Raw genomic sequence first — 23,416 nt, 5'->3', positions numbered from 1 at the left:
AACTCATAAAGGAGGCCATCTGCTCAGTTCTGGGCTTTTCTTCCCCGAAGAGGAAGGCTTGCCAAGTCCACTCTTTGTTAAGCCAAGGTATCAGATTGGTTCTCTATAGTTCCCACATCCTTGTGCATCTTCCTACTTGTGCCCTATTAATGGACAGGGGCTGTCTGATCCACTTGCTGAAGCCAAAACTTCTTGGGTTTGGGTTCTGGCTCCACAATTTACTGGGACCTGTGGCCTTCAGGAAACTTAACCTGTCTATAAAATGAAGTAAGTAACAGTGTATATCTGAGCTGTGAGCAAAAATCTTAATACATATAAATCACTCAGAGCAGAGCCAAGCACATACAATGGACTCAGTAACTGTTAAGACACTATTTCTTCAGTGTTTCTTGGCTCCAACTCATTTCTAACACAGGTAAAGGTCCTCTATTGCTTGCTCGGCTTCCCCAGTATAGATAAATCCGGGCTGAGTGAGTTGTTAGCATGTAGATGGGTGAAGACTTCTTAAGAAAACAGTGTTAAGGTTGTAGACCACATGGTGAAACACAATTTTTATGGTCCCAAATTTCTACTGATTGGGAAGACAAAGCAATTTCCTCCTGCATATACTTTATTCACACATGCTAAATCTCACTGAACAGATCACACTGTCAGGGAAGATGGCTAAGGAGAAGCTAGGGTTGTCAAGGTAATCCTTGCTTCGGCCCTGTTTTGCAACAAGGTAATAAACAGCCGGAACAGACTGGAGTGAAGCAGGTTAAGGGTGAGGAGAGAACGCAGTGCAGTGCAGGGTGTAGAAGGCAGCTCAGTCAGGGAGGCAGCAGTTTTAGCCAATCAACACTTTATTTTTCAAGTCAACACCTGCACAGATGTTAGTGTCCACTTCCTGACCCTAGTAGGGGGTCCCACTACACTTGGATCACCCAGAGGAGCAGTAAGGAAGCTCCTCATCTCAACAGAGAGCGCATGCTCACCAACTCCAGTGCTGGCACCATGGACTGTGGGATCCCTGCTCTCCTGCATCATGAAAGGCCGGGCTGAATGGGGCAAGGATGCAGTGAAGGTTACACAGACTACAGTGACGACCTAAGAGTGTAACTACTGGCCTGACTCACCGCCCCAGGTTTACTCTTTACTTCCCAGACCAGGAGCCTCCCTAAAGCTTGGCCAGTGCCCACGGGATAGGAGGAGCTGGCAAAGGATGGGGTTGAGCTGCTAAGGACAGGACACAGCAGGGAAATAAAGCAGAAAGGAACACAAGACGAGAGAAAAATTATAAAGTGCCTGAACTAAACAACCAAATGGGACATGAGGGCAGAGCAGCACAGGTCCCTGAGGATAGGAGGAAAAAGAAAGGGCCAGACCACCAGGGCTTGGGGTATAGTGGAATGAGAATAGAGATGAGGCAGGGAGGCAAGCGCAGGCTGTGGGAAGAACTTCCCTAGCCTTGTTCACATCCACTAACCCAAATGGAAAATTATTTACAAATTTAAAACCAATCCTAGGCACAGGTACTGCACCATGCCCAGGACAGCAGGCAGGTAGGCAGGCAGAGGGTGGAATAGCTACCATCCGACAGCCAGCTTCCCCGCGCACTGCCCCTCCCCAGAGTGGTAGGCAAAGGAGGAAACAGCAACACTCTTAGCCAGGAAGCCCTACTGTGCCTGCAGCTCCTTCCCCAATGGCTCATGGCTCTGCCACGGCCTGAGCTTCTTGGTCTGACTGTACCAGAGAATGGATGTCGGGCCCCAGGGGTGGAGCATCAGGGGGTTTTGGGGGGGTCTCTGGCTCCAAGCCCAGCTCTGCATTCAGCTGCTCCAGCTCCCCCTGATCCAGCAACTCAAAGTCCTCAGTGGTGAGTGCCTCTTCTTCCTCAGGGGCAGGCAGGGGCTGGGGTGAGTCCTGGGGAACAGGTGGGAGAATGGAAGGGGAGGGGGCCGGATCACTTCCAACAAGGCAAAGTGGAGGTGACAGGGTGCCAGGCAGAGCAGTGAGGCCACCACTCACTGTCTCGGGGCTCAGTGTCTCCACTGGTCCTCCAGGGGAGCATTTCACTCCATCTGGGGAGGACCCTGCCCCATTGAAGTGCGTGTTCACAAAGTGGAGGGGGGATGAGAGCCGCAGCAAGGTTTCCTTAGCTGCCACATCTTCTTCCTCTTCCTCTGAGTCCAGGGCTTGCCTTGACAGGGCTTGAGGACGGCCTAGTAGGTCTTCGGGAGGGGCCAGCTCTCCCTCCTCTCCCTCCCCTAGGTCCCGGCTTAGGGTCTCCTCTGGTTCACTTGGCAGGCTCTGCTGGTCCAAATCTGTGCAGAGAACAAAGAATTAAGAATGGGCCTGCTGCTGCTCTGATTAGCCACAACAGCCAATGAATTCAAGGATGAGAACTCAAGTCATGGAAAGCTGGGCCAAGCCTTAGGTGTTAAGGTCTTTTAGGAGCTGAGTAGAATTAGAGAGTGAGTGGGCCAGAGAGCACAGCAAGTACCCATGGTAGGGAACACAAAGATTGTGGCGGGGAGCAGGGCAGCAAAGGGCTCTCCATACCCTCAGAGACATCAGTCAGCTGCGGAGTTGTGGCCCGGGATACGGAGAAGCCACCACTCTCCAAGATAGAAGCCTCCTCATCTGACAGCTCTGAGTCTGTAATGGCCAAGGCCAATGCTGTTTTCTTCACATCCACCTGGCAGAAGAACCAGGATGAACACGACATGTGAGGAGATAAGAGAACCAATTTATCAGGAGCATCCCCTCTCCCAAAACCTCTGGCTTCCACCTCCTTTGGAGGTGGCAGCTCCAAAGCAGAAAGATTTTTCCTCTGGCTTTCTATTTGACACCCCCGTCTTCCCTGGACCTCACCACTGGGGAGAAGCCAGCCAGCTCTGCCTCGCTTTCACTCTCTGTCTCTGCCAGTGGCTCATCACCTCCTGGGGGTGCATTCTTCCCCTGACGCTCTAGAAAAGCAAGAGTAGTAGAGCAATGACCAAGCATGAATGATGGGAGGGGAGACAAACACAGCTAAAGAACTGGAGAAGATCTCAATTCCAGGGCATCTCATGAACCCCAAGCCAAGGCCCATCCGCTCTTTCACCCTCCTGGATTAGGGTAGCCCCTTACTCCTCTTGTCGTGTTTGTGATGCAGTGCATTGGCTTCTGCCTTCATGCTGTAGTCCAGCTGCATGAGCAGGGGCTCCAGGCGAGTGTACATCCTCTGGATCAGCTCATGATAAACCACCAGGGGCCACAGCAGGATACTCAACACTATGGGTTAAGAACGTGAACTAAGAGCTCCCTACGCCAATTTCCTAAGAGCCCCCATTCAACTGGTCCCTAAACTGAAGTGCTGAAAGTAGGCAAGGTCCTTTCCCAAGGCTGTGCCAACCTCTTCTTGCCACATCCACTGCCCTCCTCCCCAGGTACGTCTTCCACAGTTACTAATACTAAAGCATCCCTGGAGATCTCCACAAGTCAGAAACTGAGCAGAGAGAGCATAGTCTTCTCTCTGGGTCAGTCCAAGGAAAGAAAAAAGGAGAGGGCTTTAAATAGGGCAGGGACAGACCCTACTCACAGACAATGTAGGAAATCATAATCCCTGGAACATAGTGTCCCAGCACAGCCAACACAGCACAGCCAGAGCAGACTCGAACGCAGAACTGCAGAGAAGAGCACAAGTCTAAGAGCAGTACGCTGAGATATGCGCCCCGCTCAGCTGGGTAAGAAACTACTGCTCAGCTGGTAGAAAGATGGGTATGTACTCAAGGAATGGGGTGGTCCAGTTTGGTTAAGAGGATGCTCAAGACCACCAATTCAGGAAGCTGGCAATAGATAATGCCCACCACCTGTAATTCACACTGGTCTGCCTTGGCAGGAGAAAGTGTCAGGCTATCAAAAGCTTATTTCCTGAGGTGACACTGCCTCCTGCACCAGGGACTAGCTGTGAATGTTGCCTCAAGAAGGCGCCCAGGCCTCTTCTTTCAGGGTCTCCAAGCGGGGAGTTTATATCCCTCCACTCCCATCCCTCGCCACCTCTATTCCCCTTCAGTGTAGTGAACTGTTGTATGATGTACCGGAGGTTACCTGAGCTGGATTCTGCCTCTTGTACTGCAGCAGCTCCTGCAGGTGAATCTGGAAGGTGAGCCAGCTCTCAGCCAGGTATCTGCACAACTCGGGCACACTCAGCAGGTGCGGCCGGGCGCCTGACCCCGCACCCTCACTGGGGAGACATGACATGACCCCTGGAGGCCTCAGATACCAGCTTCCTAGACACTTAAATCCCTCTGAGAATGCCAAAGATATCTTTAGTCTAAAAAAGCAAATGACCCCACCTCCCAAAAGGAGGCTGTCCTGGTCTTAGGAAGCAAAGCCAGGAGGACCCAACCCTCTGCCCCAAAAGGAGCAGGCACGCAAACACCTACACAGGAGCCTAGGACCATGAAAAACCCATGGCTTGTTACCAGTTCATTCACAATGCTGGGGCACTGCCCTGCTCCATGGTGACACCGGCACCGGCAAGCAGGACAGGATGTGAGCATTTGTCTTCAAGAGGTGGCCTGTACTCACCTGTCAGAGTGTGGCTCCTCTGGGGATGATGCTAGAGAGAGAGGAGGGGGGCAAATTATTGAGTGGTAGGGGCCCTGGGAGACACTCCCCAAGGCAGAAATAGTTGTCCCTCCTCTGCAGCCCCAGAGCACTTTCTTCAGATGCCAATGGGGGAGCTGTTACATGTTTTTGTTTGCGTCTGTCTCCTTCTTTAGACATTACCCTTCTCCAACATAAGAACTACATTTTACTCATGCTTATCTCCCAAGCAACTCACACACAGCCTGTCACCTACTAAGTAAATTATATGGATAACAAGAAAAACAACACTGACGTTCTATTTATAAACCTTATATGTGAAGCACTATCATAAGCACAGCATGTGTACTAACTCATTAATCCTCTCCTTACCTCTCTATGAAGTAAGTTCTATCATCTGTGTTTTACAAATAAGAAAATTGAGGCAAACAGAAACTGAGCTACTTTTATAAGGTCACAGACATGGTAAGTGGCAGAACAGGGAATGGAACCCAGGCAATATGGCTGCAGACTTCACCATCTTAACCACTGCACCTACAGTAGTATTAGTTTGGGAAAGGGGCAATTCTCATTTTAGGGAATTCCGTACAAAAAGGAAGTGGGCTATGCCTGGGAGGCAGGTGGCCTGCTGTACGTTCCCCTCGCCACTTAACCCCACCCAGCGGAATCAGGCACCAAGCAAGTACCCAGTGGGTGCTTACTGAATGAAGAAACACTCACCTGAAACGTCAGGGAGAAAGCGAGGCTGCCAGAGATCCAGCAGAAAATAGGCCAAAAGTGAGACGCTGAGTAAGAAGAAGGGCCGGAGGGACGAGGAAGACAGCAACCTTAGGGAGAGACAGGCACCTCTGCAGTGAGTGGGTGAGACAGGCTCATGGATCTATCTCAGAAGGTGGAAAGGCGCCTACTGATGGGGTAATGGCACCTCCAGGCCTAACTCGCGACTCACGACTCAGAGATAGAAAAAATGGGCAATTTAAGCGGATGTCAGCCTGCAAAAACTGGGGATGGGTCATGCCCCCAGGCCAAGTGATAACCCAGAAAGCGGAATGGTGCTCTCGACCCCTCCCTCCCCCGCTCATCCCGGCCCCGCCCCCTCCTCCGCGGCCGTTACCAGAAGAGGCCGTTGAGCGCGGCAGCCGTGACCAGGCTGTGCAGCGGCTTCTCCCACACCAGCAACCGCTGCGCCGCCGCCAGCACCGCCTCCCAGCCGCGGAGCCGCAGCCACAGCGTCGTGGCCAGGCGTCCCACCGCCTCGGCCGTGGCCGCCTCCTCCTCTGCCTCACTGGTGGCCTCACTCATGCCTAGGCTCAGACCCAGACCCAGGCCCAGGCCCAGGCCCACCCCCGGCCCCCCACCCGCGCCGGTGTTACCCCCGCCACCGCCGCTCGCCATAGCCCCGCCGCAGCCGCCGCCCGAGCCCGCGAGGAGCCAGGGCTGCGCGGCCGCCGCCGGGGGCGCGTCAGGCGGAAGGGGGCGCCGCGGAAGACAGCAGAGGCTGCGGACGGGCGTCACGTGACAGCGGAGCGCTGAGCCCGTCACGTGACGCGGCCTAACCGCTCGGATACGGCGGCCCGCGCATGCGCGCCGGCGGCTGCCGCTGACCCTGCGCCTACACAGGTTCGTTTTCTGGTTGCCGAAGTCCCCCGGGGTGCGAGTCCGGGCCCCGGTCCAGGCAGTCGAACCCGTTTTCTTATCCCACAGTGGGCAGGGCGGCTAGGGAGTGTGGTGCTGCCCCGGTATCCCCGTGTGGGGCAGGAAGTGGGCTTCCAGATTCCCAGTATCCCCGGTAGGATCTGCTTCTGCACGCTCGGGAAGGGCGGTGGCCGTCCCATTACTCAACCAACCCTCAACGCACTGGTCCTCCCAGTTCCCTCCCCTCAGTGGGTAAACAAACACACACCAGCGCTTGACTCGACAGACTCGAAAACAACATCTACTCAGAAAATTTGTTTCTTTCCTATCTCCTTAAACTTTCCCACTTCCACATATCGGAGTTTCTTCCCACCTCAGCGTACTCAAGCATGAGATCGGAGGCGGGAGGTGGGTTTCAAAACAAAACCTTGGGTAGATGCAGTTTACTTTTGGGTGGACGTGTTGACACGGTTTGAGGCCTTACATTCGCTTAAGATCACAGAATTTCCGCAGTAGCCTTAGGTTTAAAAGTACAAATTACACTAAAAAAAACCCTGAGTTTCTCTTCCTTTTCATAGTTCACCCACTGCTAAATTTCTTGTGTGTCCTTTCAGATGCTTTTCATATGCATTGCTGAGTATGTATAATCTCTCCTAAAAAGCAACTGTGAACAACTTCCTGTTGTGCGTTTCGTCTTATTCACATTAATTTCTCCATTGCTACGCCTGGCTTGTTCATCCTCAGTGCGGCGTGGTCCCCCCCTAGGAATTGTCCCCATTTCTCAGACAGAGGCGCCTGGGGCTTGGCCACGTTCCGTGAGACCAGGAGTTTGAGTCCGGCTCCTGCCCGCGGGTCGGGGCGGGAGGCTGGGCTAGACTGGCGGCAGGAAGCGCCAGGCGCTGACTTACGGGCGGCAACCCCGCGGCTTGTAAACGCCGGGCGGACGCGGCATAGGCGGAGTACGCGCCTCGCAGCCGCGTCTCCTTTCTGCTCCGCGAGGTGAGCGCCGCTCGGACGCTCGACACCTTACTTCCCGGGCCTAGGGCCCAGCGCGCCGCGCCAAGCCCGGGGCGGAACAGGAAGAGGCGCCCCTCAGCCCGGGACCCGCCTTCCGCCGCCGGGGGGAGGGAGCTGCGAGAGCGAAGGCGAGGGCGGCGGCCCGCCCCGGGGAGGCAGGCGGGCAGGTGGACAGGCGGGCAAGGACAGCTCCGTGAGCCCCCTACAACTCGTTTCCTTCCGTTCACCTTCACAGGGCGGCGACTGGCGGCGCGATGGACCTGACCGGGCTCCTGCTGGACGAAGAAGGTACCTTCTCCCTCGCCGGCTTCCAGGACTTCACGGTGAGTGGGGGGCCCGCCCCCTCCCCAGCCTTCCGGCGCGCCCCTCCGGGCCTGAGCGGCGCTGCGAGCTCGCCTAACTGCTGTGCTGGGACTGGGCGGCAGCTGCTCGAGCAGTGCTTTCTTGAGGCCGCGGCCGCTTGGGCCGGGAGGGAGAGCCGCGGAGTATAGGAATGGGGGTAGGGGTGGCCACACGAGGGCCCTTCTCGGAGAACTTCTCCCGGGAAGCCCTCGATGGGGGTGGGGGCATTCCTCTCTATGGACCAGTGTGCCATTGACAAGCCATTCACAGAACGCGGGTCTGGGTAAGGCACGGGCCCCCTAGCAGCGAGGCCGGCCTGTCCCCCGCCCCGCCTTCCAGCCCGGAGCCAGGATCTGCATCATACCTTTCCCTGCCCTTCACCCTCCGCTGCCCCTGCCCTGTTTCAGTTCCTCCCAGGACACCAGAAGCTGAGTGCCCGGATCCGAAGGAGGCTCTACTATGGCTGGGACTGGGAAGCCGACTGTAGCCTGGAGGAGCTCTCTAGCCCGGTGGCAGGTTAGGCAGTGTTGTGTGACTGGACAAGTGAGAAGCATGAAAATGGGATTGTCATCAGCCACTAAAATGACTCGAGGTTTGCCCCGTGGCTGCACTGTCTCTTCATTGCTAGCTTGTTGGTACTTGGTTCAAGAGGGCAGTTTGCATTTCCCATTCTTTTAGCCCAAATGAATAAAAAACATTGCTGCCACATATATCTATACAAATCACTCTTGATTTATATATTGAAAAATTAATTTTCCAAGGATATCCATCATATGTTCCCCAGGTAAACAAGGCATGTTTATGCCACAGATGAACAGCAGTGACAGACAAATCTGGATAGCTTTACGTGACAGGGCAATAAGCTTTCCTGTTAGAATGAGCTGAAATTCAAACTTGGAATGGGCTTTTTGTCTCAGTGTGGGAGAATTTGATCTCTATTTTGTTACTATGGTCCTGTCCCCAAGGCCTCAGAAAATACAGATCTGGGTCTTCTGTTAGCAGTGGGGACTGGTGTGTTGGGTGTGGGTGGGTGCTTGTTTGCTCACTCGGCCTTCCTTCTGTCCCTTGCAGACATTGCTGTGGAACTGCTCCAGAAGGCAGCCCCCAGCCCTATTCGCCGACTCCAGAAGAAATATGTAGCTCATGTGTCCCGGTAAGCCTGGAAATGAGAATAGGATGAGAGTGTTTGGGCCCTAGAGAAAGGGGAATCGTCTTTTCTTTCTTTCTTTTTTTTTTTTTTTGAGACAGTCTCGCTCTGTCACCCCGGCTGGAGTGCAGTGGCACAATCTCGGCTCACCACAACCTCCGCCTCCTGGGTTCCAGTTATTCTTGTGCCTCAGCCTCCCCAGTAGCTGGGAGTACAGGCACACGCCACCGCCCCTGGCTAATTTTTGTATTTTTAGTAAAGACGGGGTTTCACCATGTTGGCCAGGCTGATGTCAAACTCCTGGTGTTGGCCAGGCTGGTGTCAAACTCCTGGTGTCAGTCCACCCACCTTGGTCTTCCAAAGTGCTGGGACTACAGACATGAGCCACCGTGCCCAGCCAGGAATAGTTTTTTTCCAAAGATAAGAGGTAAAGACAGGAGCGAGCATCATAAGACTTGGAAGAGCTGAAGGACCCTTGGGTTTAATTAGTGATCCTTTCTACCACCCAGGGAGGCATGCATCTCCCCGTGTGCTATGATGCTGGCTCTGGTGTACATTGAACGGCTCCGGCACCGAAACCCAGACTACCTGCAGCATGTGTCATCCTCTGACTTGTTCCTCATCTCCATGGTAAGACACCCCCTCCCCGTCTCCCGAAAGAGCCAAGAGCCTGCTATGAGCTCTGCTCCACCACTTATGGTTCCCCTGCAGATGGTGGCCAGTAAGTACCTCTATGATGAAGGGGAGGAGGAGGAGGTCTTCAATGACGAATGGGGAGCTGCTGGGGGTGTGGCCGTGCCCACTCTCAATGCCTTGGAGAGGGGCTTCCTGAGTGCCATGGTGAGCAGCTGTTCTCTCTCTTGCTCAGTTTCACTGGCCCATCTTTAACCGTCATTTAGTCCTTTGTTCTCTCTCAGTCTTCTGTTGGTTCGTCATTTCTCTTCCTGTCCTCCTCGTGCCTTTGTGTTAGTGTCTTTCTTTCCTATCTCTTCAGTACTAACCACAGTTTTTGGAGATTCGTAGAGCAGTGAGGCCAGGAGCGGAACATTTCCTCACCTCCTCTATTCCTCCAGGGCCCCACAGAGTACACTCTGAGTCAGAGTTTATCCTATTGGGTTCTGAGTATTTGTGTCCATACTTTCTCTACCCCTAGATGTTTAGCTCCCTGTGGACACGGACCATTCTCAGGGTCATTTTCTCCCCTCTTGCTTAGTGGAGAGTATAATGTGAAACCAGGCAGGTGGTGATTCAATGAGTTAATGTGTAAAAACTTTTGAGACAGTATCTGGCACATGGTAAGTGCCAAATATGCATTAGCCATAGGGGCGGTTGTAGTTGCTGCTATGGCTCTTATTATTAAATGACTGTGGCTTATCCAAGTCTGGTTTGATGTCCTCTCTCCTTACTCACAGGATTGGCATCTCTACACTGACCCTCGGGAGATCTTTGAGGTGCTGAGCTGGTTGGAGAGCTGGTAGGTTCTAGGAGTTGGGAAGAAGGGTTTGAGGGATTTGGGGGCTGAGGCCTCAGCCATAGGAGCTAGAGATGAGAGTCTGTGTAACTGGGGGAGGGAGGAGACAAGAAAGAGAATTGCCCAGATAGTGGTTCCCAGAGCTGTCTGTCCTCTTCTTCATCACCTTTGGGAAGGTGAGAAGCAGCTTATTTAAAATATATGTATTGGGTGGGTATGGTAGTTATGTCTATAATCCTAGCACTCTGGGAGGGCGAGGCTGGAGGATTGCTTGAGTCCAGGAGTTCGAGACCAGCCTGGGCAATATAGCAAGATGCCTGGCCCTACCAGAAAAAAATACTAGCCAGATGCAGTGGTGTACACCCATAATCCCAGCTACTCAGGAGGCTGAGACGAGAGGATCATTTGAGTCCAGGATGTTGAGTCTGCAGTGAGCTATGATTGCACTACTGCACTCCAGCCTAAGAGACAGCAAGATCCTGTCTTAACAAAATAAATAAATAAAAATAAATAAAATATAGGTCTTGGTCTCACCCTTAGTTTCTAGATCAGCAGATGGCCTAGGAATCTGGGTTTAACAAGCTTCCCAGTGTTTCCTGGTGGGTCCTGAGTTATATGAGGGTGCCACTGGGCTGGCTGCAGGACAGTTGCATACTCTTGTCATTTCTCCACTTCCCCCAGTGTGGCTGAGCAGCAGGGACGGCGGCGAGGCTGGTACACCTACACAGACCTGTGTGTGCTGCTGGAGCAGCCGACCTGGCAGTTGGCCCTGGGCTCCCTCTGCCAGCGGCTGGTAAAGGTGAGGAGGGGCTCAGAAGGATACAGAACTTGAGCAGGCCGTTGTGTAGGGTGGATGGTGTGAAGTGATTGCTGAAAGGCCCAGGAGATGGGGTTGGGAATAGATGGGCAGAGTGGGGTGTAAATGGCTATAGAGACCTCCAACTGGAACACAAGTTTCTAGAGACAAGGGGTGAATGTGTTAAAGACAGAATCCTTCTTTCTTACCTCGTCTCCTGCAGCTGTCCTGCCTTTTAGCTGTGGCATATGTGAGCAGTGTGGCCCTGGCTGTGGCATCGGTGGCCGTAATACATCAGTCCTTGGGGCTGTCCTGCACCCCTACACCTGGGCCGCCTGACCTTGGACTGACCTCCCGTTGCCTCCTGGAACCCTGCATACCTTCTGTGCCACAATGCCTGCCGTCTCCCGCTAATGTCTCCAGCTGCCTGGAAGGCAGCACAGGGCTGCGGTCACTCTGGGGCAGTCTTCTGGCCTCACTGACTCCTCCACCATTGCCTCCCCCAGACCCCCCTGCCCCTCCCACTCCTTTTCATAACTGCCACCTTTGCCAGAAGCTCCAGAGAGACTCCCCAACCTGCCATGCCTGCCACCACCCCAACCGTACAGCCCCCACTGCGCTGTCCAGCCCCTGGTACCATACCTATGGCCTGGCTCCCCCCTGGCCTTGGAGCCCGGTGCCCGCTTCAATTCCTCAGCCTCAGCAATGTTCCCTTTTCAGTATCATGGAGTTGGCTCGCCTCAAGTCTTTCATTTTCCCAGGCTAGATAGGGCTGCGAGGAATGCATTAAGAGGGTTTGGGAGTTTCTGAGAACCTGGAGGAGCAAAGCTTGATTTAGATCCTGTCTGCCTCTCTGGGTCCTTGGCAGGTCCCCTGTCCTTCTGAGTGGGAGCTTATGGGGTGGTGGGGCAGAAGGACTGAAGGTCATTCACTCCTAGATCTCAGTGGCTGACTGCTTGGCCAGGACAGTGATGCCGCCAGGGAGAGCTTCTGCTTGGTGACCAGGGACATGTCCCAGATGGACGTAGGAGAAGCCCCTCTCTGCGTCCCTGGGATTTTCTAGACTTTTGATTTCCCTAGGATGGAAGAGTATAGGTGGGAGATAAGGGAAGTGGGGTGAGAGGAGAAAGGAAATGTTGGCATGGGCCTGTGTGATGTCCCTGAGGCAGAAGAGCCAGGGACTGATGGGGTCAGGTGGGAGCTGCTGGGTGAGGCAGGGAACCCTTTTCACTCCCATTCCTTAGCTTTAGTCGAATGGAGCCAAGGACTGCTGGGACCTTCAACCTTGACCTTTTGTCTTCCAGTCTTCTCTTAGTGTCCTGCTCCTAGGTTTCCCTCTCTTCTGGTTCTCCCTGGTGTTCTCTTCCCAGGCCTCTCTGGCCACTGCTTTGTATCAGGGTTTTTCACGCTTTTGTAGAACTGAGGTTTCAATAAACAGTTTCAGTTGCATGGCCTGGACTTTTCCTTCTGCGGCAGCCCTTGAAGATTTTTCCTCCCTGTATCTGCCTTCCAAGCTTCCCTGCTTCCTGATCCTGTCATCTCACAAACCGTTTTCTCAGCTTCATCTCAGGACTTTGCTATCGTTTGATAGGCATAGGCTTCCATTTCCAACTTTGTTCCTGCTCCCAGGACCCTGGGCCCTAGCACTGCTCAACTTGGGATGCCATGGGACACAAATGGTGACTGTCCTGTGCCTGAGTTGGCCCTGTCTGTCACTTGTTCTGGGTGAGCACTCTCCTTGTGGATCCCAAAGCACATCTCATGGAGAGAGGCCAGGCCTTATATCCAACAGAGCTTTGTGAGCTCCTGAGGGCAAGCCACGAGGACGTTTCTCCTGACCTCCTCACTGGTCTGACATATGGTGATGGTCACATGGTGCTTAACAATTCCAAGAACTTGAAGAACTCCAAGGCTGGGTCGTCACTGGAGGAAGGAAAACAGTCTGGGCAGCTTGGCTGAGGGTATTTGGGACTGCTGAGGATCCTTCACGGAAGAAGTGGTTCTGCCCCCTAGGGGGCATTTTAGAAATTTATGGGCCATTTTTTCATTGTCAAAAGGATTCGAGGGGATGGGGTGCTACTGGCATTTCGTCAACCTGGGCGGGATGCTAGACATCTTGAAATGCTCAGACCTCCCTTACTGTGAAGAATTCCCAAGACAACTTTTGAATGACCAGCTTTATGTATATGAAAACGCTGTTTATCTGAGCCTAGAACTATCTTTGCACATGTAAACGTGAAATAGTGTTTGTGCGTTTTGAAAAGACTCAGTTTGCTAGGAATTCATTCCCATGTAAATTAAAACGACATTGTTTTGCTTGGCACCTTAACCAAGAGTTTGTTTGCCATTTTGGAAAATCGGGTTACCAACATCAGAGTCACTGATGAAGCACCGATACCAGCTGGCATCGCAGCTATTGCAACCACAGCAGTTCTCGTAGGGTGTGGGATTGGACTACTTCATTGTACTTTATTGTCTTCTGGTTTAGTTGTGCTTAAGCCTTCACATAATGAAATACATGTTGTTATAAATTTTATTCTTCACAGTGAGCACATTTCAGGTAGTTGTGGTTGTCACATGTGATGTAGGATATGTTATCCACAAATTTCTTTTCTTCTTCTTTTTTTTTTTTTTTGACACAGTCTCACTCTGTCACCCAGGCTGGAGTGCAGTGGCATGGTCTCAGCTCACTGCAACCTCCACCTTCTGGGTTCAAGCAATTCTTGCGCCTCAGCCTCCCGAGTAGGTGGAATTACAGGGATGTGCCACCACATCCAGCTAAGTTTTGTATTTTTAGTACAGATGGTTTCACCATGTTGCCAGGCTGGTCTTGAACTCCTCACCTTAAGTGGTACACCCAGTTCACTCCCAAAGTGTTGGGATTACAGGCATGAGCCACCACACTCAGCCCACAAGTTTCATTTTGAAGTAGTCCAGGGGCCTTGGTTCTGAAAGGGGTGAGGACTGTGGATCAAATAGTGATGGTTTTAAATGGGAGGGAAAAAAAGTCTGCAAAATTTCCCCAGATTATTTTGAAGAGCTCCCCTCCTCCCCACCCCTCCTATCCTACTTTCTACAGCCTGGTCTAGGGGCAGGAAATCTGGAAGAAGATTCTCGGGGGAGGGCCCCAGAACTCAGCTCCCCAGTTAATGGCTGATGGAATTTGCACAACAGCTGGGCAAAGGTGAAAGGGCGGTGCCCTGCCCCAAATTCCTTATACCTTTGCTCCGCTTCATTGACACCCCCACCCTCTCCCCACCTTCTCCCCACCCCAGGCTTCACCCAAACTCTGACCTGTTACTCTCTCTACTTAACTCTGGTCCCAGGCAGCCAAGACAAAGTGAAAGGCAAGGCAGCATGAGCCGATCACCCCTCAATCCCAGCCAACTCCGATCAGTGGGCTCCCAGGATGCCCTGGCCCCCTTGCCTCCACCTGCTCCCCAGAATCCCTCCACCCGCTCTAGGGACCCTTTGTGTGGATCTCTGCCTTGGGGCCTCAGCTGTCTTCTGGCTCTGCAGGTAGGAGGCAGAGGTGCAGGAGTTGATGCTGAATGATGGTATGTGTGGGGAAGTAGGTGTAGATGTGGCATGTGAAAGCCTCTGGAAGTATTGTAGGTATTTCCATTTCTCTGAAGACTGCCCTCCCCATTCCTCCACCTGCAGCATGTCTTGGTCATGGCTTCTCTGCTCTGTGTCTCCCACCTGCTCCTGCTTTGCAGTCTCTCCCCAGGAGGACTCTCTTACTCCCCTTCTCAGCTCCTGGCCTCCAGCTTCTTTTCATGTGGTGTGTCTACCATCCTGCAAACTTGGATGGGCAGCAGGTGAGAGGAACCTCCCTGGAGAGAGGGGCAGAGTCCTGGAGGGTAGGAGAGGTTTGGGGGAGCCTTGCTGGCTGCCACATATTTCCAGATCTGCCGGGGCTGTTGTTCCTACAGGCTGCCTCTTGTCCAGGCTCCATCCTTAGAGTTCCTTATTCCTGCTCTGGTGCTGACCAGCCAGAAGCTACCTCTGGCCATCCAGACACCTGGAAACTGTGAGCACAGAGCAAGGGCAAGGGGTAAGGGTGGGGCTGGGTTCTCATCTGAGCGTGCAGGTGTAGGTGGGTGCAGCATTGAGATTGGGCAGTGGTGAGACTGTGACACTGTAGGGGGCTTGGACCTGTGCCAGGAGTGGGACTGTAGAGCAATGGGTCTCCATCCCATTCACCTTTCTCTTCTCCGTGCCCCAAACTTTTCCTAGCCTCCCTCATGCTGCACCTGTGTAGGGGACCTAGCTGCCATGGCCTGGGGCACTGGAACACTTCTCTCCAGGAGGTGAGAAGGGATAAGGGTGGTGCCAGGCTTGGGGGGGCTCTTGTTTCCATTATGCAGAGACTGAGATGCTCCTGGAAAGGAGTTTTGGGAGGAACCCATACCTAGAATTAGGAAGACCAGGCTGAGGCCAGTTTGATTGAGTAGAATGTTTTCTCTCCATCCTCTCCTCTCTTCTACCAGGTGTCTGGGGCAGTGGTAGTATCTGGGCTGCTGCAGGGCATGATGGGGCTGCTGGGGAGTCCCGGCCGTGTGTTCGCCCACTGTGGGCCCCTGGTGCTGGCTCCTAGCCTGGTTGTGGCAGGGCTCTCTGCCCACAGGGAAGTAGCCCAGTTCTGCTTCACTCACTGGGGGTTGGCCTTGCTGTACGTGAGTCCTGAGAGGCGTGGGATGGTGCCCAGTGGGGGTGTATGGGGGGACTAGGGGAGGGCAGAGCTGCTGGTCCTATCAGATTCAGCAGCGACTGGAATAGGGACATGTTTTATATTTGGAATCCAAGACTTTTCCTTGATTCATCTGGTCTCCTTGACTTTCACACTGTTTTCTGCTGTCCCCCAAGGTGACTTCCTATTCCTTCCATGGGAGTTTCCTTCTCTGGGATCACCCCCGCTTTTATGATATTCTGCCCACTCCTACCTCCTTTCCCATCCCTCAGGATACCCACTGCCTCTTGCTCCTAAAGCCTTCTCTCTCCTAGGGTTATCCTGCTCATGGTGGTCTGTTCTCAGCACCTGGGCTCCTACCAGTTTCATGTGTGCCCCTGGAGGCGAGCTTCAAACTCATCAGCTCGCACTCCTCTCCCTGCCTTCCGGCTCCTTTCGGTATGTGTGGGTCTGGGCAGGTCAGTAGAGGTCAGAAGGGCTGGCCTGGAGTGCTCACTCCATCCCCTACCTTTTGGCTTCTGTCTACCCCCGCAAGGCTGGCTCAGAAGGTTCTGGGGGAGGAGTTCTTTTCTCAGTCTCGCCCCTCAGGTGCTGATCCCAGTGTCCTGTGTGTGGATTGTTTCTGCCTTTGTGGGATTCAGTGTTATCCCCCAGGAACTGTCTGCCCCCACCAAGGCACCGTGGATTTGGCTGCCTCACCCAGGTAGGTTTTCTCCTAGTCCTCCATTCTCTTGTTCAAATAAAGGTATCTATTTGAACTCAAAGAACTTAATGGATTTTATTTCTGAGTTAAATCCTGTGTTTTTTGAAAACATACAGGGGAGAGAAATTACCAGTCTGAGAGACAGACAATGCTAGCCACTCACTGTAGGTGTTTTTTTGTTTGTTTGTTTGAGACAGGGTCTCACTCTGTCATACAGGGTGCAGTGCATGGCGTGATCATGGTTCACTGCAGCCTCAACCTCCCAGGCCCAAGTGATCCTCCCACCTAAGCCTCTGGAGTAGCTGGGACTACAGGTGTGTGTCACCATGCCGGCTTTTTTTTTTTTTTTTTTTGTAGAGACAGGGTTTCACCATGTTGCCCAGGCTGGTCTCAAACTCCTGGGCTCAAGTGATCTGCTTGATTAAATGCTGGGATTACAGGCATGAGCCACTGTGCCCCATCTCACTGCAGGTGTTTTATTTGGGTCAGTGTTAGGAGACAGACATCTGTTGTTTCTGTAACCCCCGATACTCACTACCAATACTCCTTACCCAATGAACACATTTATGTTACCAGCCCCTATGGGCATTTGACTTGGCAACCTATGTATAAAGATTGCTTTTGAGGCATTGTATGTGAAATTTGCTCATTCTTCAATTTATTTATTTATTTAATTTACTTTTTGGGACAGGGTCTTGCTGTGTTACCCAGGCTGAGAGCATTGATGCAAACATGGCTCACTGCAGCCTCAACCTCCTTGGCTCAAGCTATCCTTGTGCCTCAGCCCCACAAGTAGCTGGGATTACAAGCGTGCCACCACCATGCCTGGCTAATTTTTGTGTTGTTTTGTAGAGACGGGATTTCACCATGTTGTCCAGGCTGGTTGTTCATTAATTTAATAAGGATCTGTTGACTGCTGATTATGTGCTAGGCACATGGTAGAGGACATAGTGATGAATATGACAGACACAGTACTTGCCTTCAGGGAGCTTACAGTCTATTGGGGAATACAGATACTAATTAAAGAGTCACCCAAGGAAATATAAAATTGCCATTGTGGGAAGTGTAACCAAAGGGAGATACATTGTGTCCTAAGAGCTTATAATGGAGGCCAGGCACAGTGGCTCACACCTATAATCCCAGCACTTTGGGAGGCAGAAGCAGGAAGACTGCTTGAGGCAAGGATTTCGAGAGCAGCCTGGGTAATAAAGCAAGACTCCACTCTACAAAACATAAAAAAATTAGCTGGGCCTAGTGGCACATGCTTGTAGGCCTAGCTACTCAGGAGACTGAGGCAGGAGGATCACTTGAGCCCAGGAGTTGGAGGCTGCAGTGTGCTATGATTGCACCACTGCATTCTAGCCCAGGCGACAGAGTGAGAGCTTGTTTATAAAAATAAAATAAAATAAATAAAATAAAATAAAATAAAATAAAATAAAAAATAAAATAAAAATAAAATAAAATGCCAGGCACCATGGCTCACACCTGAAATTCCAGCACTTTGGGAGGCTGAGGTGGGAGGATTGCTTGAGCTCAGGAGTTAGAGACCAGCCTGGGCAACATAGTGAGACCTTGTCTCTATTAACAGTAAAAAAAAAATTAGCCAGATATGGTGGCATGCACCTTTAGTCCCAGCTACTTGGGAGGCTGAGGTGGGAGGATCGCTTGAGTCCAGGAGATTGAGGCTGCAGTGAGCTATGATTGCATCACTGCACTTCAGCCTGGGTAACAGAGCAAGGACCTGTCTCAAAACAAACAAACAAACCAAAAAACTTATAACAGGGAATTTGAATTTATCAGGGAGGTCAGTAACATTTTTTTTTTTTTTTTTTTTGAGATGGAGTTTCGCTCTTGTCGCCCAGGCTGGAGTGCAATGGTGTGATCTTGGCTAACTGCAACCTCCACCTTCCGGGTTCAAGTGATTCTCCTGCTTCCACCTCCCAAGTGGCTGGGATTACAGGCATGCACCACTATGCCTGGCTAATTTTGTATTTTTAGTAGAGATGGGGTTTCACCATGTTGGCCAGGCTGGTCACAAACTCCTGACCTAAGCTGAGCCACCTGCCTCGGCCTCCCAAAGTGCTGGGATTACATTACAGGCATGAGCCACTGCACCCAGCCTAAGTAAAGATATTCTTGAGGATGTGGCCACTGAGTTGAGATGGAAGAGATGAGTAGGAGCTAACTAGACAAAGGCAGGAGGGAAGCGCATTTTAATTGCAGGAAACTGAATATGCAGAGGCCCTGTGGTGGCTGGGAGCACAGCATGTACAAAGGCCTACAACAAGGCCAGTGTGGCAGGAGTGAAGGAAGTGAGGCAGAGTGTGCTGGGAGATGAGGCTGCAGAGAGAGGGAAGGGCCAGACCAAAGAGGACCTTGTAGACCATGGTAAAGGGATGGGTCTTTCTCCTTAGAGTTCAGTAGTTTTGTCCCAAGACATTATCTTCAAAGACATTGAGGCATCTAGGATTTTTGTGGCACAGGCTGTTGGAGGCAGGGGGTACTCCTGACTTGAGTCTGGCCCCAAAGTGGCTTCTTCTCCCTCCCCAGGTGAGTGGAATTGGCCTTTGCTGACGCCCAGAGCTCTGGCTGCAGGCATCTCTATGGCCTTGGCAGCCTCCACCAGTTCCCTGGGCTGCTATGCCCTGTGTGGCCGGCTGCTGCATTTGCCTCCCCCACCTCCACATGCCTGCAGTCGAGGGCTGAGCCTGGAGGGGCTGGGCAGTGTGCTGGCCGGGCTGCTGGGAAGCCCCATGGGCACTGCATCCAGCTTCCCCAACGTGGGCAAAGTGGGTCTTATCCAGGTACGTGGACCTGGGATGGGAGTGGGGTGGGGTGGAGCTAGAGGGAAAGAAGAAGGACAGGAACTTACACCGATTGATTGCCAGGTGTGCCCAGCAACTCACATGAACTATCTTACGTGGGGAGGTGCCTAAGATTAGACTTTGGGCTAAGAGAGTGGGGAAGTGAACAAATCACCACGGAACTCCTGTGCATGAGGCACTGTATCAAGGCTGGGGCAAAGAACCAGTCACATAAAGTTCTGCTCTCTTGGGGACTTCATAGAGGGAGAGGCAGACAGTTGAAGGAAAAAAGTATCTTTTTAAAAAAGTGGGCCAGGCATGGTGGCTCATGCCTATAATCCTAGCACGTGGGGAGGCTGAGGCAGGCAGATCACTTAGGCTAGGAATTCAAGACCAGCCTGGCCAACATGGTGAAACCCTGTCTCTACTAAAAATACAAAAATTAGCTGGGCGTGGTGGTGTGCACCTATAATTCCAGCTACTCGGGAGGCTGAGGCAGGAGAATCGATTGAGCCTGGGAGGCAGAGGTTGCTGTGAGCTGAGACCGCACCACTGCACTCCAGCCTGGGCGACAGAGCGAGACTCCATATCAAAAAATTAAAAATTAAAAAAAAAAGTGAAGAAAATTTCAGAAGGCGATAAGTGCTATATAAAAAAATCAGGGTAGTGGGATGGAAAGGAGGCACGTTTAGATAGACTGGCCAGGAAGGCTTCTTGGAAGAGTAACATTTGAGCTGGGATCCAAATGATGAGAAGGAACCAGTAAGGCAAAGACCTGGGACAGTCTGAGGAAGTGGCTATGTTTTCCAGTGTCTTTTCTTCATGCAGGCTGGATCTCAGCAAGTGGCTCACTTAGTGGGGCTACTCTGCATGGGGCTTGGACTCTCCCCCAGGTTGGCTCAGCTCCTCACCACCATCCCACTGCCTGTGGTTGGTGAGTGGATGTATCAACAGGGCTGGTATTTAACTGCTACTCCCCAGTGTGGCCCGATCAGTTCTTTAGGATGGCACCCTTTCCTTCTAAATAGCTTTCCTGGATGGATGGATGGATGGATGGATGGATATGAGCATGTGTCAGCCTCAATTTCTCAGCCCAACATCTTGGTCTTCTCTTGATCGGGCTTCTGGGCTTCCTGAAGAATCAGAAATCAGCCTCAGGCTGGGCATGGTGTCTCACACCTGTAATCCCAGCAGTTTGGGAGGCCCAGACAGGCAGATCGCTTGAGGTCAGGAGTTCGAGATCAGCCTGGCCAACATGACGAAACCCTGTCTCTACTAAAAGTGCAAAAATTAGCTGGGCATGGTGGCGCATGCCTGTAATCCCAGCTACTCGGGAGGCTGAGGCAGGAGAAATCGCTTGAATCCGGGAGTAGGAGGCGGAGGTTGCAGTGAGCCGAGATTGCACCACTGCACTCTAGCCTGGGGGTCAGAGTGAGACTTGCTCTCAAAAAAAAAAAAAAAAAAAAAAAATCAGTCTCTTGGGTTTTATTTTTTTCCCATTACAACCTGCTTGCCCTGCAATACTCTATGCTATGCGAGCCCCCTTGACTCCTCCTGACCTCCTTGATTTCTTCTGTATGAGACAGGTGGGGTGCTGGGGGTGACCCAGGCTGTGGTTTTGTCTGCTGGATTCTCCAGCTTCTACCTGGCTGACATAGACTCTGGGCGAAATATCTTCATTGTGGGCTTCTCCATCTTCATGGCCTTGCTGCTGCCAAGATGGTTTCGGGAAGCCCCGGTCCTGTTCAGCACAGGTAGGTGGAAGGGAAGAGGCGTTGCTCAGTAGCAGGAAAGCAAGGAGTTGAGGCTTCAGGCTGCCCGGACTCCTGGCCCCACAGCCTTCTCTGGGCTTTGGTGTAAATACTTCATCCATTTGTTTAACAGATATTTATTGAGCACTATGCTAGCCATTTGGAATACAAAGGTGCTTTCCTTTATTACAGCGTAGTACAAGAGATGAGATGTGTAGGAAAATAACAGGAAAGGTTTGGATAAAGAGCTATGGTGCTCAGTGGCAAGAGAGATAGCTTCTGTTTGAGGTGATCCAGTAACAGAGCTGGTCTTGAAGGATGGTAAGTTTTAAACATCTTTGGTGAGAAGAAGGTCATTCCTGATGGAGGAACCATCATTTATGCAAAGACACAGAAGTGGGAAGTCTTAGGATATGTCCTGAGAGCAGTGAATTGCTTAATTTGTCTCACCCAGTTCTCAACTGGGTGATTTTGCCCACATGGGGACATTTGGCAAGGTCTGGAGACATTTTTGGCTGTTACAAACGGAGGAAGAGGGAGTTGTTACTAGGGTTTAGTGGATAGAAAGATGCTGCTAAACATCCTACACTGTACAGGACATCCCCCCTGCACCACCACCCCCAACAAAGAATTATCTGGTCCAAGATGTCAGTAGGACTGAGGTTGAAAAACCCAGGATAGAGCACAGAGGGTAAAAAATGGGAGATGAGGTTGGGGCTTAAATACTACGCTTTCTAGAGAAAGGGAACCTGGAATAGTCAGAGCATATATGGAGGGTGTGTGGATGATCAACAGGGTGTTGAGCAGGAATCCTGTGGGAAAGGCCTGGATTTGGAAAGTGGAGAGTAGAAAGACAAAGGGTGAGAGGGATGAAATGACAATTCAGAAAGATCTGTCCTTAGTCCAAGACTTAGGTTTAGGTCTGGGAAGGTAAGACTCCTGGGCTTGGATATAGGATCAGAGTTCCCTTCCTGCCTGGCCCCAACCCTTCATAGGATGGAGCCCCTTGGATGTATTACTGCACTCACTGCTGACACAGCCCATCTTCCTGGCTGGACTCTCAGGCTTCCTACTAGAGAACACGATTCCTGGTAAGTTGAGGCTAGGCCCTAGCAGACTGGAGAGTGGCCAGGAAGCCATCCCTCCCTGGGATGGGCAATAGTCTGACAAACCTCTCTTTTGCAGGCACACAGCTTGAGCGAGGCCTAGGTCAAGGGCTACCATCTCCTTTCACTGCCCAAGAGGCTCGAATGCCTCAGAAGCCCAGGGAGAAGGCTGCTCAAGTGTACAGACTTCCTTTCCCCATCCAAAACCTCTGTCCCTGCATCCCCCAGCCTCTCCGCTGCCTCTGCCCAGTGCCTGAAGACCCTGGGGATGAGGAAGGAGGCTGCTCTGAGCCAGAAGAGATGGCAGACTTGCTGCCTGGCTCAGGGGAGCCATGCCCTGAATCTAGCAGAGAAGGGTTTAGGTCCCAGAAATGATCGGCATGCCTACTTCTGCCCTGGTTAATTTAGCCCTAACTCTCATCTGCTGGAGAGTCAGCTCCCAAACTGTTCTTTCTCGTAGGCAGAGGGTATGTGTGTGTGTATTACATGGGCCTGTCTAGAGGTTCCATTTCCCAGTAGGGTGGGTTGCCTTTCCTTGTCTTAATTAGGCCTAACTGTTCCAGAGCAGAGGCCATGATTTAGTGGACCATGAATGAATGAGATTTTGCCTGTGTACTATCAATGCCACTTTAACCCTAGCATTCACTTTAATACTTACTGAGCATCTCCCATGTGCAAGGTCCTGGAACTACAGGGATAAGACAGGGTCCATGCCCTCTCAAGGCATTTACGGTTTAAAAAGACCTTTGTAATTACTAACGAAAATGCAAAGCAGAAAGCAGTCTGTAATAAAGATTAAAATAATGCCGTGGGAGCAAAGAGGAAGGGATAATGAATTCTGATTGGGGACAGTGGGAAAGGCTTTATGCAAGAAGCAATGAGGATGGCCTTGACAAATGAGGAGGATTTTTGGTTTTGGAAAATGGATGCAGAGAAGTTTTCAGGTTCAGGGTCCAGCTTGAGCAAAGCCATGGGTTGTACAAAGTCCAAGATAGCTGAGGGGTTTCAAATTTCTCAGTAGTGAGGGAGTATAAGTACGGGGATGATGGAGAAATGAGGCAGGAGGGGTAAAGGATGAGGTCAGACTATGGGACTTATGCCTGGGAGACTCCTTCCTTCAACAACTCTAGTGCTGGTGGAGGACCTGAGAGATTATCTACAGAAGCTCAATCCCTTATTTTGTTAAAAAGAGATCGGACAGGTAGGGGAGGGAAGAGAACTGACTCAAGTTTGACAAATCCAAACCTGGGCTCCCCTCTCCTGCACCTCGCCCGCTATTCCTTCTACTTGGCCAGCGTGACTCCAAGACGCGCCACTACCCCTCTACTAGCCGGCCGCCCGGCCTCTCCTCCAGTTACCCTGGGCACTGTGGCGCTCCT

At 52.0% G+C, this 23,416-nt stretch overlaps 3 protein-coding genes across 12 annotated transcripts; 2 read left to right on the top strand and 1 right to left on the bottom strand.

The window, feature by feature from the left end:
* Positions 1-824: 824 nt before the first annotated feature.
* Positions 825-6,072, bottom strand: RETREG2 (reticulophagy regulator family member 2). The gene is made up of 9 exons (XM_002812873.5): positions 5,687-6,072; positions 5,293-5,399; positions 4,555-4,585; positions 4,072-4,207; positions 3,563-3,647; positions 3,112-3,255; positions 2,854-2,948; positions 2,542-2,677; positions 825-2,303 (listed from the first exon to the last, which is right to left on the bottom strand). The coding sequence occupies exons 1-9, from the start codon at positions 5,965-5,967 to the stop codon at positions 1,687-1,689; spliced, it is 1,632 nt and encodes a 543-aa protein (XP_002812919.1). The 5' UTR covers positions 5,968-6,072; the 3' UTR covers positions 825-1,686.
* A 15-nt stretch (positions 6,073-6,087) lies between these two features.
* Positions 6,088-12,429, top strand: CNPPD1 (cyclin Pas1/PHO80 domain containing 1). 8 transcript variants are annotated; one of them, XM_024242988.3, is made up of 9 exons: positions 6,088-6,192; positions 7,460-7,547; positions 7,974-8,082; positions 8,638-8,719; positions 9,223-9,343; positions 9,425-9,553; positions 10,126-10,187; positions 10,866-10,983; positions 11,204-12,429. In XM_024242988.3, exons 2-9 carry the CDS (start codon positions 7,479-7,481, stop codon positions 11,744-11,746), a joined length of 1,233 nt encoding a protein of 410 aa, XP_024098756.2. In that variant the 5' UTR covers positions 6,088-6,192; positions 7,460-7,478; the 3' UTR covers positions 11,747-12,429.
* A 1,186-nt stretch (positions 12,430-13,615) lies between these two features.
* Positions 13,616-23,346, top strand: SLC23A3 (solute carrier family 23 member 3). 3 transcript variants are annotated; one of them, XM_002812871.3, is made up of 12 exons: positions 13,616-14,499; positions 14,644-14,801; positions 14,916-15,013; positions 15,220-15,293; positions 15,474-15,655; positions 15,988-16,111; positions 16,262-16,376; positions 18,927-19,180; positions 20,009-20,114; positions 20,767-20,934; positions 21,927-22,022; positions 22,117-23,346. In XM_002812871.3, exons 1-12 carry the CDS (start codon positions 14,137-14,139, stop codon positions 22,410-22,412), a joined length of 2,034 nt encoding a protein of 677 aa, XP_002812917.2. In that variant the 5' UTR covers positions 13,616-14,136; the 3' UTR covers positions 22,413-23,346. The 3 variants fall into 3 exon arrangements, with proteins under 3 accessions (XP_002812917.2, XP_002812918.2, XP_003776133.2); XM_002812872.3 differs by having other exon boundaries at positions 14,916-15,037; XM_003776085.3 differs by lacking the exon at positions 18,927-19,180 and having other exon boundaries at positions 16,019-16,111; positions 16,328-16,376.
* Positions 23,347-23,416: the final 70 nt, after the last annotated feature.

This window comes from Pongo abelii, chromosome 11 (assembly GCF_028885655.2).
Source record: "Pongo abelii isolate AG06213 chromosome 11, NHGRI_mPonAbe1-v2.0_pri, whole genome shotgun sequence".
Taxonomy (NCBI): domain Eukaryota; kingdom Metazoa; phylum Chordata; class Mammalia; order Primates; family Hominidae; genus Pongo; species Pongo abelii.
Note: the sequence above shows the minus strand (reverse complement) of the source record. Positions and strands in the feature narration are given on the sequence as shown.

Excerpts from the sequence above, each read along its gene's own strand:
- RETREG2 (XM_002812873.5), bottom strand. The coding sequence starts at position 5,967 with ATGGCGAGCGGCGGTGGCGGGGGTAACACCGGCGCGGGTGGGGGGCCG. Across the intron at positions 3,648-4,071 it reads AGAGGCAGAATCCAGCTCAG|TTCTGCGTTCGAGTCTGCTC; the intron begins GTAACCTCCGGT and ends TCTTCTCTGCAG. Across the intron at positions 2,304-2,541 it reads GCTGACTGATGTCTCTGAGG|ATTTGGACCAGCAGAGCCTG; the intron begins GTATGGAGAGCC and ends TTCTCTGCACAG.
- CNPPD1 (XM_024242988.3), top strand. The coding sequence starts at position 7,479 with ATGGACCTGACCGGGCTCCTGCTGGACGAAGAAGGTACCTTCTCCCTC. Across the intron at positions 8,083-8,637 it reads GCTCTCTAGCCCGGTGGCAG|ACATTGCTGTGGAACTGCTC; the intron begins GTTAGGCAGTGT and ends TGTCCCTTGCAG. Across the intron at positions 10,984-11,203 it reads TCTGCCAGCGGCTGGTAAAG|CTGTCCTGCCTTTTAGCTGT; the intron begins GTGAGGAGGGGC and ends CGTCTCCTGCAG.
- SLC23A3 (XM_002812872.3), top strand. The coding sequence starts at position 14,137 with ATGGAATTTGCACAACAGCTGGGCAAAGGTGAAAGGGCGGTGCCCTGC. Across the intron at positions 14,500-14,643 it reads GCTGTCTTCTGGCTCTGCAG|CATGTCTTGGTCATGGCTTC; the intron begins GTAGGAGGCAGA and ends CTCCACCTGCAG. Across the intron at positions 20,935-21,926 it reads CCCGGTCCTGTTCAGCACAG|GATGGAGCCCCTTGGATGTA; the intron begins GTAGGTGGAAGG and ends AACCCTTCATAG.